At 41.0% G+C, this 13,887-nt stretch overlaps 1 protein-coding gene across 4 annotated transcripts in view; it reads right to left on the bottom strand.

Moving 5' to 3' along the window:
- Positions 1-264: 264 nt before the first annotated feature.
- Positions 265-13,887, bottom strand: part of Ndufaf5 (NADH:ubiquinone oxidoreductase complex assembly factor 5) — a 31,301-nt gene continuing 17,678 nt past the window's right edge. For 3 of the 4 annotated variants that reach the window (XM_075962318.1, XM_075962319.1, XM_075962320.1), the window contains 4 exons: positions 10,956-11,016; positions 931-1,014; positions 530-612; positions 265-377 (listed from right to left, as the gene is read on the bottom strand). In XM_075962318.1, coding sequence (XP_075818433.1) covers positions 288-377; positions 530-612; positions 931-1,014; positions 10,956-11,016 — 318 coding nt within the window. In that variant the 3' untranslated portion in view covers positions 265-287. Of the gene's footprint in view, positions 378-529; positions 613-930; positions 1,015-4,234; positions 4,331-10,955; positions 11,017-13,887 lie in introns of those variants that run through there. The other variant, XR_012909714.1, reaches the window with a different exon arrangement.

Here is a 13,887-nt window from a genome sequence, read left to right as displayed (position 1 = left end):
CACATATTTCTAGTTTTACCTCAAGCCACTCCCTCCCCTCCGCTGCAGGAAAACATTTCCTTTGCTTTCAGGCTGAATCTGCAAAGATGCCTAAAACACTAGGTAACAACATCCTCACATAAATAGAAACAATGAGAACCTGGAATAGTTACTAAGTACGGATCAGTATTAGGTTGCTAGGAAATAGCTTAATACATTGCTTCTTGCTTCAAACTGCAATAATTTAGATGTGAAAGTTATTCATTTCTGATGAAAATTCTAAAATTCATTATAAATGAATAAATTATTTATTCTTTTTTTCCCTGTGACATGACATCATTTAGTTTTGCTAGTTCTCCAAATGACACAGTTGCAGAGCCTCTTTCAGCTGGCTTTGCCTGAAAACAATAAAAATGAAAGATATTAGATATAGATAAGCCCAGAGTAATTCCAATCATGTTATGCATAAAACATACCCTAAGTCAATCAACAATGGGAAACAAAGAGAAACATAAACCCTCTAGGAAAAGATAGACCTTACTAATGTTACCTGAGAGTCATGGTATTTCCATCCTATCATGTGGTAGATCTGGTAAGTGGCAGGTATGGAGCCATCCTCATTTCTGTACATTTCTAAAAAGACACACATGGTTAAATTCTGGAAACAATCAGGTCAGAAAAAGTATCTGCTCAATAAAATAAAATCACGTATTTTAAAGAGAAATGGGCACTAAGATAACTGCAGGGCTGAGAAAGAATGCCTTACAGAAGAAGTCTTAACACAGAGAAGCTGACACTTTGGAAACAGATACAGAGCTAGGATCTGTGTTTAGAGAGAATAAAACCCACGAAGTCTGACAATATCTTACAAGAAGGAAACAGCACTGTGGAGCCGACAGCACACAGCACAAACCCCTCCCTGAGCGCAGGTAGAAAGGGTGGGCAGCTCACCTCTGTAAACCGCTGCAGCTGCCAGCATCGTGTCTCGGTGCAGCAGGGCTTTTCTGTTCCAAGAACAGTTGCTCTCACCCATACCTAAAAATAGACTACAGTTTGAGAAAATACTGCAAATACCCTTGCAGCTCAGGTAAAGACATGATCCATCTTATCCAACAGTGTACCTATCGTCAGTCTCATCTACCTTCAGATGACAGCTAGCCTGCTTTCTGACTGCAGCAAACCTGCTTGAAGCCTCTTCATTATTAAGTCGGGTATGAAACTCTCAGAAGGGAAGCCCCAGGATGCTTCTTCCCACAACAGCCACTGTCTATTGTAAGACAGCTTTAGACTCCAGATGGGTCACAAACATTGACAAGTGCCTTTCAAAGAAAACCACATCTTACACCCCTTCTTGTGATGCTGTGACAATGTCCTCCTCCTCCTACGCAGCATATATAATTACAAGCTCAAAACTTGGAAAAGGACTCATTAGACAAGACCAACGCCATGTCTTCAAATTTTGTGATATTTTACTAACAATAGATTTAAAAATTATGTGCATTTCCTACAGAGGCACTATCTTAGCATTTTAAAATTAATCTTCAGACCTCTTCCCTTATTTTAAAATTTCAAACTGTTTCCCTAAGTTGACGGTAAGAAGCCATTTTTACTGACAATTATTATTGTATAGCTAGAGAGATAGGTGGTACAGTGGTTGCCTAACATGTGTTCAAGAGGCTGGGGATATGAGTTAATGGGCAACGTGCTTGCTGTATAACTATGATCTCCAGGATCTAACATAAAAAGCCAGGTGTGCCAGGCAGTGGTGGCACATGCCTTTAACCCAGCTTGAGGCAGATACAGACGCAGAGGGCACGGGCAAGGGCAGAGCAGGAGATCTCTGTGAGTTTTAGTCCAGCCTGTTCTACAGAGTGAGTTCCAGGGCAGCCAGGGCTGCAAAGAGAAATCCTGTCTTGAAAAAAAAGGAAGAAAAAAAAAAGAAAAGAAAAAAGGAAAAAGCTAGGTGTGGTGTCGCCTGCCTGTGATCATAGTGCTGGAAAGGGAGACAAGGGAATCCTTGAGGCAGTTCGTTCTAAAAATTAGTGAGCTCCAGGTTCAGTGAGAGAAAGAGAGAGAGCAACAGATGATACTGACAAAGACCTCTGACAACCACATGTGCACACATATGGACGCACACATAAGAACATCACACACACACACACACACACACACACACACACACACAGTCCTGGGTTCATTTCCCAGTACCACAAAAAATAAAGATAAATTAATATAATATCAAATTAATGGTATCTTTCTTTACATATACATTCATTCGTTTGTTTGTTTATTTATCTATTGGTCTTTCCATGCAGTTTCTCTGTGTAACAGCCCTAGCTGTCATGGAACTCACAGAAATCAACCTGCGTCTGCCTGCCTCTGCCTCCTGAGTGCAGGGATTCAAGGCACTCGCTACCACCACCTGGTTCTTTATGTACACATATAAATTTAAAGTTATTTGGAAAGGTCATGTTTAAGATCATTCTACAAAATAACTAAAGGAAATTTAAAATGTTATAATTATTAATACTAAAATTTATTACATGTCGAGCAGTGGCAGCACATGCCTTTAATCCCAGCACTCCAGAGGCAGAGTCAAGCAGATCTCTGAGGCCAGCCTGATCTACATGGGACAGTCAGGGCTTCACAAAGAAACTCTATCTCCAAAAAAAAAAAAAAAAAAAAAATCAAAAAACAAAAAAAAAAAAACTTGAGCAGTGTCTACTATTTACTTTTACTAATCAAGAAATGATTTATTTTCTTCAAGAGTTAAAAATAAGTGATTTTAAATTTTTATTTAAATAAAATTTTAGTAATAAAATTAAATGCACACACTGCTTTTGCTAAGGGCCTGAGTTTGGCTTCCAAAACACATCAGGCAGCACACAACAACCTAGAACTCCAGCTCCACAGATCTGACAGCTTCTTCTGGCTTCTGAGGCCACTGCTTCAGTAAGTAATGAAACTGACTGTACTAATATAACGCCCTGCGTTTATGAGTTTAATGGCCCAATTCATAAAGATTATTAATAGCTACAAACTAGAAAGTTAATGAAAATTGTGGCTGGGCGTAAACTGTAAATACACGTTTACCATCCCAGAACTTAGGGTACAGAGGAGGAGGACCGTGATTAGAGGAGAGGGGTCATCCTCAGCTGTGAGACCCCTTTTCAAGTACACAAACAAACAACCTCCAATCAAAACAAAAAACACTGGGGGCTGGAGAGGTGGCTCGGTGGTTAAAAGCATGCACTGCTCTTCCAGAGGACCTGAGTTCAATTCCCATTAGAGGCTCATAATGTCCAGTAACTCCAGTTTTGGAGGATCCACTGTCCTTTTCTGGCCTCTATGGGCATCTACACGTGTGGTATATGTTCTGAGACACGAGAGAGAGAGAGAGAGAGAGAGAGAGAGAGAGAGAGAGAGAGAGAGAGAAGGGGCGAGGGACAGAGGGAGGGAGGGACGGAGGAAGGAATGGAGGGAGGGAGAGAGGGAGAGAGGGAGAGAGAGGGAGAGAGAGAGAGTGAGAGAGAGAGAGAGAGGGAGGGAGGGAGGGAGGGAGGGAGGGAGGGAGGGAGGGAGGGAGGGAGGGAGGGAGGGACACAGTCACCTTAGTTTCTGCTCAGCTTTCCATGGCCCTGGCTTCCTTACACATCACATACAGCACAGAATGGACTACTAGACGTTCTAAAATGCTTTCCAATCACTGCTTGCATATTCTCAATAAGATCATTAGGCACATGCCACCTCTGTGGGTCTGACCCAGCTCAGTTATAGAAGATTCAAGAGCACACTCCAAAGCATCATCAGCAACTCCACCGCCTCAGGAGTCCACTCTTCCTCGGAGACGCGCACTGTCTCACTCAACACCCCCCTCTCTTTCCTTGTGAAGTACTGAAGGGAACCTGAACCCTGGGAGCACAACTTTATGTAACCTAGGACAAGAATGGTTCTATCTTTAGTAAAACCAGTTTTTCATCTTTAAAATGGAGTATCTTATAGTACACTGTGGGGAAGCTTGACTGTCAACCAACTAGAAAGTTATCCATGACAGTAGACTCGACCTGAGCTTGTGATAAGACCAGACAGCAGGGAACTGTTTAAGACTCTCAGTGTTTTCACATTTGATCTTGGCCAAAAGGCTGAGGTTTCTCACAGTGTTTTTAAGGTTAAGTTCAACTGCTTATTAAAAACAAACTTTAATATGTTATTACTGGAGCAATGATGAATATTGCCTTAAAAAAATTGAACTTACCTTAAAACCACTGTGAAAGCCTTGAAAATTTCTCATGTATTCATCAGCTGGTAATGCAACTTGTTTGTAAAATTATGTCAATATTCTGGACTTTTTCTGTGAATTAATAATAATGGCAGCTAAAATGAGACAGGCCTCAACTATTCGGAAAACAACCACAACACAGATGTAGAATACAAAAGCCAACTGGGGAGATAACCACCTTCCAGTCAGCACAGCAGCACCCCTGCAAGCACCCAAGCTCATGCAAGTCTCATAGCCCTTGGCCCTTTCCTACAGAGTAAATAGCTGTGATTTCAGGCTATGAATGAATGAAGTTGTCTGCCTCCACTAACTACAACTTTGGCAAGTTCCTTACCTGTCTGTGTCTTGGTTCTTCATGTATCAGGACAGACTGGTCAGATGCTAGTTCCAGTCTTAACCTTCCTATAAGCCATGCCTTATAAGCATGCAGGGTGCTTCTATTATTCCCAAATCTGACTCATCTCTGCGGGCAATTCTCAAGATAAACCTGCTTCTTCTATCCACTTAAGCAATATTATTACCGTAGTTGCCCCAACACAAGCTTAGGATACACATGGCCTTTTATATCTCCCCACCCATGCTTTATACACACCGTTCTCTGTGTCATCCCTCCAAATTTTCCCTACACTTCATCCTCCTGGACAGCTAACTTTAGCTTAGGTTCAGCCTTTTCTACAAAAGACTCCCTGACATCATAAGCAGATTTAAGGCCAAATCCCTTCTGCTTCTCTCATTTTACAGATTTGTCTGTCTATCTTGGAAGTTCTTTTACCTAAAATATTAGCAACTTGAGATCAGAAACGATGTGTCTCTCCCACTGGCTAAGGAGTTGGCACATGGCAACTGCTCAATAAATAGTAAGTGAGAAATATAAAATCTAGCAGTTAACATTTTGTCTAGTTTCTCAAATAGCATGTTTACACATATAACTCTTCTTAATCTAGGGTTAGGGTTAGGGTTCACCGACAGATAAAAACATCAGAGACATGTGACTTTCATAAAAGGCCTCACAGTAGAGATAAAGTATCAATGGAAAGGGTAAGTGTGAGGAACACAGCTCAAAATGTAAGATGACTTAAGACCCCCATGGAACAGAAATCACCAACTGGAAAGGGGCTGAGGCACCCTTCTGAGGGACCAGAAAGGTTTTAAAACTTGGTCTAGAAGGTGGTTAAAAATGCAAACAGCCTGAAGACCATGTATGGTGATTTGAAGAGAATAGCCCTTGAATGAGAATGATCCCCATAGCTGTATCTGAATGTTTGGTTCCCAGTAAGTAGAACTGTTAAGGAAGGATTAGGAGGTATGGCTTTGTTGGAGTAGGTGTGGGCTTTGTTGGAGGAGGTGTGTCTCTCCCTGCCTGCTTGCCAGTGGATCAGGAGGTAAACTCTCAGCTTCATGCCTGCCTGCATACCACCAAATTCCCTGACATGATGATAATGAACTAAGCCTCTGAAATCATAACTCGAGTGGCAGCATGTACCAGACCTGGCAAGCCCAAGCCAAATCAAGTCCTGGCAAAGGAGGGTGGTGCTGGATACAATGCTCCACCTCTATCTGAAGAGCTATTAGCCATTGTGAGCTGCTAGGAGAGGAAGGCTCGGTTTTTTTCTAAGAATGTAGCCACTGATAAGCTAACCACAATCCAGCAGAAGGCCACAGATCCAAGTAGCACAAACTGGCCTTTGGGTGGGGGGGTAAGCAAGGAGAACAGGGACACAAAACTAGGAGGCAAGGGAAGGTGGGTGGATCTTAAAAGGAGTTTGGGGAGAGTGAGTATGATCAAAATATATTGTATGAAAACCTCAAATAATAAAAATATGTACAACAAGTAGCTATAGCATTGAGGTTATAGCACTTAACAGGACAAAAAGACTAATTTCACTGATTGATTGATTGATTGATTGATTGATTGATTATGTATACAATATTCTGTCTGTATGCCTGAAGGCCAGAAGAGGGCGCCAAACGTCTTTACAGATGGTTGTGAGCCACCATGTGGTTGCTGGGAATTGAACTCAGGACCTTTGGAAGAGCAGGCAATGCTCTTAACCACTGAGCCATCTCTCCAGTCCAGTTTCACTGTTTTAAAGATAAATCTGTATTTAGTGTATAGTATGTAGATTCAAGCAACTAATTCTAGGTTTAGTATGACTACAGATAAAGTACTTATGCCTTGATGTGTTTACCTATAAATCAATGTATTAGAAAAATCTAAGCCAGATACAATGGTACATACTTATAACTCCAGCACTCAGGAGGTAGAGGCAGGCAGACAAGGAGTCTGGAGTCAGTCTGTGATCCAAAGCAAGATCAAGGTTAGCCTGAGGTACATAACCAGACCATCTCAAAAACATCAGAGGCTGAAGATATGGCACTTTCTTTATATGTGCAAGGCTAACGATTTTTGATCCTTAGAAACACACAGCTGTATGGGGCAGGGCAGCACCCACACGTGGGAAGAAAAAGCCTCAGAGAACTGCAGAGTAATTACTGTATTTTTAAAATGGGCAGTAACCTTTCCCAACTGATAGGTCTAATTTCTTGTCTCTCTCTATTTTTTCTTGAAATGAATCATGAGCACTGCATTTAATGTAGACCAGTACAAAATAAACACTCCATTTGATGAATTATCATTGAAGCCTAAATGAGAAATAAGTTCATTACCATGTCTCAAGCTTTTAGATAAAAGAGCTCCATGACTCTATCAGTGTGTTTAGTACTTGGAGAAGTGTTCAAAATTGGTTGCTGTCATTTAATATCTTTATCATCTTGAGTATACATCTAGGGCCTACCAACCCTATAGTTCATAATGAAAAGGGACCATAATGGTAAGTTTTGGGCTATGTGTATTTCCCTGTGTGAATATGGCAGTGTAACTACACACTCAGAAGTGTGCTAAACATGTGAAATGGGCCTTGTGACAAACAGGAAAGTGATGGAAGCAAACATGCCAGAACCTTATTGCTAATAAACAACTACAACAAGCAACAGGGGTCAGTTAGAAGCCAGGGCAGGAAACAAGAGTTTGGCACCTAATTCTGCCACTTAGATTCAAGTGTTCTTTTTAGCCCTAATATTTATCACTTAACACAGGGGCAACACAGTTACCAAGAGCAAGTGCAACCATAAATCTATAAATAAAAGAACAGGCAAGCAATTTTATAAATTTCATTATTTCAAAACATTACAACTTTCAGAACCACATAAAGGCTTTTTTAGGTAAGCATAATTCTATCTCACAGACCCCCAACTTTAACTCCACCAGCAATCAAAACTATGCTACTAATGAAATGCGATGTGTGTGTGTGTGTGTGTGTGTGTGTGTGAGAGAGAGAGAGAGAGAGAGAGAGAGAGAGAGAGAGAGAGAGAGACAGAAACAGAGACAGAAACAGAGACAGAAAAAGAAAGTATGTGTGTGTGTGTGTGTGTGTGAGAGAGAGAGAGAGAGAGAGAGACAGAGAGACAGAAACAGAGAGAGACAGAAACAGAGACAGAAAAAGAAAGTATGTGTGTGTGAGCGAGAGGGAGAGAGCATGATCAAGTAGTTCACAAAGGAGAACAGTTGGAAGTCTCCCAATAGAAGGTATCTATTTACTGTTTATAAGTCACATTCTTCTTAAGTTGGGAGGTAGGGTCTGTGTCGCTGTTGTTCCGCAGTGTCTTCCCAGATATTACTTCCTCCGCCTGTGTAAACCCTCACCCTGTAGGGGCTTGTCCACTGAGCCATAACCTTCTCCTGCTCCTGTCTGCTGGCAGATTAGTCCCCTCCTTTGGAAGCTTTGGCACCTGGCTCAGTTTTCCTGTGTGCCTCTGCTCATGCCACCATTCTGAGAGGAAGGGTTTTCAGAGCTAGTGTCTATCAAATTTCATTCTCTCACCTCATATCCAATGAGCTCCGTCTCTCTGCCTCATCTGTGAGCTATGCCCCAGAAGGAGTTCTCACTTGTAACTGCTTTACCTTCCATCATTTACCTCGCATCTCATTTTCTGACTTCATCACTCTACCCTTTCAGCAGGATTACATACCTCAGCCATAACAATTTTCTGACTACTCTGAGATGCTTAGCTACAGCAACTTTCACCCAACTTCCCAACTTACTTTTGCCTTCAACTTCCTATTCTTCCAGGCCACTATTTCAATTATATTTATGGGTTACCTTTCACTTTTGGATTTCTGCCGTTTAAATAGCAAAACCCCACCCCTAACTGACCCAACTACCTTTCTGTATGTAGCCAACCACACTGAAAAGTCTGATTGACTTTAAATGGACCCTTCCAACTCTAACTTTTCCCTAGTCAGTTCACCTTTCTCTTCAATGACTATTTCCCAGTGTTTCAACATAATTCTCAAGCTTTGCACCTCTATATTGTATTACTTCCTTTGTAACAAGGAAGACAGCTTCATTAGCTGGGAACTTACTGCTATCGAACACAAACATCTATGTCTACTAGGACTATTCTCTTGCATGCACATGCACGCACACACACACACACACACACACACACACACACACTCGCGCGCGCCTCCCCATCCCCTAATCAGTTCTGCTGCAGTGATACGGGAGACTCAAGTTCCTACAGCGGGTAAGAGGCTCATCAGCAAAGACACACAGATAGTCCAAATTTGTAAGACTGCATCTACTCTTCACAAAGGCCACATTTGATCTACCTAAAACTGTCAATTTCCCTCCTAAATATCTGAAATACACTTACCCAAATCCAAAACACCACTGTCTCTTAGCAAACTTTATTGCAGGAAGCTTCTTTTGCTACTTTACTCTTAAATATACAAATCTTGGACTGGAGAGATGTTTAGTGGTTTGGAATACTTGTGTTAGCAGAGGACCAGAGCTTGATCCCAGGAACCGCATTCATAAGCTTAAATTCAGGGGATCCAACATATAAAATAAATAAATTTTTAAAAAATTTAAAATATTAATGATATTTTAACTTCCTCCCAATTAAAATGCTTGACAAGAACAATCTTTGTTTTTTTAATTAATTATTTAATGAAGATCTGCAGTGATGTGGGATACTCAAATTACTACAGAGGTAAAAGGATGATCAGCAAAGACACACAGGTAACCCAAATTTATACGACTGCATTCACCAAATATTTATTTTACAAAGGCCACTGCATCAGGTTGGGGATTAAAAAGTGAAAAAGAAAAACCAAACCCTTGAGGACTTTTGTCAGATGAAGCAGACTGAGGAATTTAGCCTCAACATGGGCATGACCACAAGTAGAGACAAATCAAGAGCTCTCTGTTGACACTTGGACCACTTTGCAGGTGTGGTATACATCAGGATGCTACAAATGAACCGTGAAAAACACAATCATAGAGACTTTTGAAGGTCTAAGTGACAAGCCTGGTACAGTTACATTTATGCAACTTTCAAAGTCAAGCTAAAGCAAAGATCTGAACTAATGGTAAGGGCCTTCCCTAATTCTGAGGAGACGGCAAACATGTATGTATAAAAAAATGCATTACAACACATTAATTTGGGTAGCCCATGCCTGTAAACCAAGCTGAAACAGCACAGCCCTGTGTTCGAGACCAGCCTGGGGCCGAACCATGAGGCACAGTCTCACAAAACCAAACCCACCCCAAATTTCAAGAACTTGGGAAGTCAAATTGTCCATTTATTTTGGGTACTGGAGATCAAACCCAGGGAAGGGAAAACAATATTAAGAGGGTTTGTTATTGTTTAAACATGGAACCCCACCACTACCACCACTGCCAAAAAGCCTGTAAGACTTTTTGTGTTTGAAATCTCAGTTCTCAGCTGGTGGCACCATTCTGGAAAACTGTGGAAGAGGGAAGGCCTAGCTGAGGAAAGAGAGCAACTGGGAAGCTAAGCCTTGAGGACTATAGGCTGGTTCTGTCACTTCTGGCCTCTCCTGCTGTGGTATTTCAGCTGCCTTTCTCCCAGAACACAGCCGTCCCTGCTATGACAGACCGCATAACCTGAGCCAACACAGACTTCGCCCTTAAGTTGCCTCTGTCAGGTATTCGGTCATAAAGACAAAATTAAGTAATTCAGGGACTGTAAAGTTTTGTGCAGGACCTGATTCTGGCTTGCTAACAATCCCATCATTAAACACTCCATCTCACTGTCCTCTGCCAAATGCCATTTATCCAGTTCCAGCTATGTTCTCTTGCAAAAGGCTTTTGAATATGCTATTCTTTGTGCTTGAGACACACTTCCCTCACCTTTTCATCCAGTTAACTCATCTTTATCTCTTTAGAACATGGCTCAAATGCCAGCTTCTCAAACAAAATTTCTTTACTCTCACAGATCAGGATCTATTCTAACTAAACCCTCAATTTCAAACTCATTAAACTACCTAAGGTGAAATGTGTTTAAATGTGTGTGTGTGTTTGTGTGTGTGTGTAGACATGCATGTGTGCACGCTTAAACCTGAGATACGAACTTCTACTAATGGAAGTCACTAAAGTATTTTATAACAAGTGTACCCTTCAGCAAATTCCTCCTATGTTATTCCAGAAGCAGCCGCAGTGCTGCAAGCCTCAGTTTCACAGCACTGACCACAACTCTGATTTAACCCTTCTTTGTGACACGCCTACTGTCTGCCTCCTCCATTTTAGACCATGGTGTGCTTTCTCTACAGGAATGGATTCCAAATGCCTAGAGTACAGTGTCAAATGGAGTCTACAAATGCCTTTCTTACCTTTTAAGTCTTCCATCAATTCAAACATTCCAGGATAGTTAACTTGAATTTCATCAGTATCCTATTTTTAAAAGAAAAACATAATATTCATGGAACTATCAGAAACAAACAAAAATCAAGCTTTGGAAAGGAGTTATAACTATTTCTCTCAAGGTAAGCAGGAAATGTCCCTTACCAGAGCCTCACGAGTACAAAGTAAATGTCCACCACTGAGCTCTATCTCCACCAAGAATTGTCTTGTTTTGAATATTCTTTGCAATGTTATATTACCAGAATTCTAACAACTGTGCCAGTTTCTTCTCCAAAAGCAAAATGAAGTCACTCTACTTTATATTGTGATGGTCACTTTTATCTATTTTTCGAGACAGGGTCTTATTATGTAGCCTAGACTGTTCTGGAATTCACTATGTAGACCATGCTGGCCGCCTCAAACTCAATGATCTGCCTACCTCTGCCTCTATGGAGATTAAAGGCCTTTGCCACCATGTGCGGCTTCTTCTTGTTTTTTGTAAAATATTGCCCCAAAAGGGTGTCATTCTTGGTACTACAAGACCAAGTCTGCCATGGAGTGGACAGAGCAAGCTCCTATTCAATCTCCCAACTCCAAACATCAATTTAACATACTGTGTTCAGATAAAGGACACATTAGCTATTAAACTGAAAAGAAAATATGTGTCACCATGTCACAATGGAGAACTGTGTGGGAAGAGAGCATCAGTGAGGGATTGTCTGTATTAGGTTTGCCTGTGGGGCTATCTTGATAGGGGAAGACCTGGCCCACTGTGGGCAGTACTATTCCCTGGCGCTTGGGAATGGATTGCAAAGAGTGGGAAAAGTTTTAAAAACATTTAAAAAGTGGAAAATGTTAGCTTAGTAATAAGCATCCATGCATTTATTCTCTTTCTGTATGAGTGTATTGCTTCAAGTTCCTGTCTTAGGTAGAAGGATGAAGTAGCAGATATCAGAGGAGACTTATTTATACTTCAAAATTTGTTCTATCTTGTCTCACTATATTTACATTTCATTATTATATATTTTAAATATGCATGGGTGTGTGTGTGTGTGTGTGTGTGTGTGTGTGTGTGTGTGTGTGTGTGAAAAAGAGAGAGAGAGAGAAATCATTTTTTATAACAGTACTGGGAATTGCACTCAGAGCCTCATACCAGCTAGGTAAAGGGTTCTACCAATGAGCAGACATGGGAACCTAACCCTCTTTAACTAAGTACAAACGAAAGCAATTTAGAAAACTGTCAAGTCTGACACTGTACTTTGGAAACACGGTTCATCAACCTATTCTGGCCTCATGATCCCTTTGCCTTTGAGTGCCAAGTGCTGGAATTATACACATCACCACAGTTGGCTAAAGAAGCTTTTACTTCGTTTTTATTCTTACTGTCTAGTGGTGGTGGAGACGGAATCTAGGTAAGAACTCTTCACTGGGCTATATCCTCAGTCCAATGTAGTTCTTTTTTATAAAAATGCAGAGTTTATATTAACAAGTAGTACATATAATCTTTAGTCTTAAAAGAGTAAGTTCTGGGGTTGGAGAGATAGCTCAGCAGTTAGGAGCACTGACTGCTCTTTCAGAGAACCCAAGTTTAATTCCCTTCACCCCACGTGGTGGCTCTGTAACTCCAGTTCCAGGGGACCTGACATCCTCACACAGATATATATGCAGGGAAAACACTAACACACATAAAATTAAAATAAATTGTTAAAAAGAGATATCAACAACAAAAAGAATGAGTTCTAATAAGTTAAGATTTTCTTCTTTTTTTTTCTTTTCTTTACAGGGTTTCCCTGTGTAGCTCTGGCTGTCCAGGAACTTACTCTGTATACCACGCTGGCCTTGAACTCAGAGATCCATCAGCCTCTGCCTCCCAAGTGTTGGGATTAAACAAAAGTCTGAAATTCTGAAAACCAAAGTCTAAAATTTTGAGAAATGTTGTTCTCAGGAGAGAGCTAAGATTTGAAGGATTAAAGTCAAATGACAGATTTTTCAGTTTATTTGTAGTTTTAAATTTATAAGAATTACTTGTGAATTACTACTATAATTCTTAAAAATCTTGAAAATATAATAACCCCTCAATGCATAACTTCTTATATCAGTTAATGTTGGTTCTTCCAGCTCCACTGGTCAGTCTTACAGACCAGGTAATGGCAACACACACCTTTCATCCCAGTAGCCACACTAGTTTGCCACAGAAACCGATGTTGCATGACTTTACTCCTGGTGGTGCACCCCTTTAATCCCAGTCCTAGAAAGGATTATAAAACAAGAGGAGACAGCTCTCAGTCAGTCTCATTCTAAGGCTTCCTGGAAGCAGGATCACCACTTCAGACTGAGGTGGAGGCAAGAGCCAGTGGCTGGCTGCTTTGGTTTTTGGATCTTCAAGTTGAACCCCAAATTCTCTGAGTGTTTATTAATCATGCACTGGCGGAAACAGAGCATGTTCTAACTCAACTAAGCCTAGACTTAGGAGAATGTAGGCATTTGTGTATGCTTGAATTAAGAGCTGGTGGTGGGGACAGTACCACAGATGCCCCTATAATGGATACCCAGTATCACATCTGTAGTGGTCTCATCCCATATTACACCTAACTTGGATATGATGATCCTAATGGAGTAGAATTTTTTTAAAATATTTATTTATTTATTTATTATGCATACAAAATTCTGTCTATATGCCTGCAGGCCAGAAGAGGGTACCAGACCCCATTACAGATGGTTGTGAGCCACCATGTGGTTGCTGGGAATTGAACTCGGGACCTTTGGAAGAGTAGGCAATGCTCTTAACCTCTGAGCCATCTCTCCAGCCCCCTGGAGTAGAATTTTTAAAAGTCTCTCTCAAAGGGATTGGCAACACGACTCAGCAGGTTTAGTCCTGAAGCCCACAGTAGAACTGACTCCGAAACGTTGTCCTCTGACCAT

This window comes from Microtus pennsylvanicus, chromosome 2, assembly GCF_037038515.1.
Source record: "Microtus pennsylvanicus isolate mMicPen1 chromosome 2, mMicPen1.hap1, whole genome shotgun sequence".
Taxonomy (NCBI): Eukaryota; Metazoa; Chordata; class Mammalia; order Rodentia; family Cricetidae; genus Microtus; species Microtus pennsylvanicus.
This window is presented reverse-complemented; position numbering and strand designations above follow the sequence as displayed.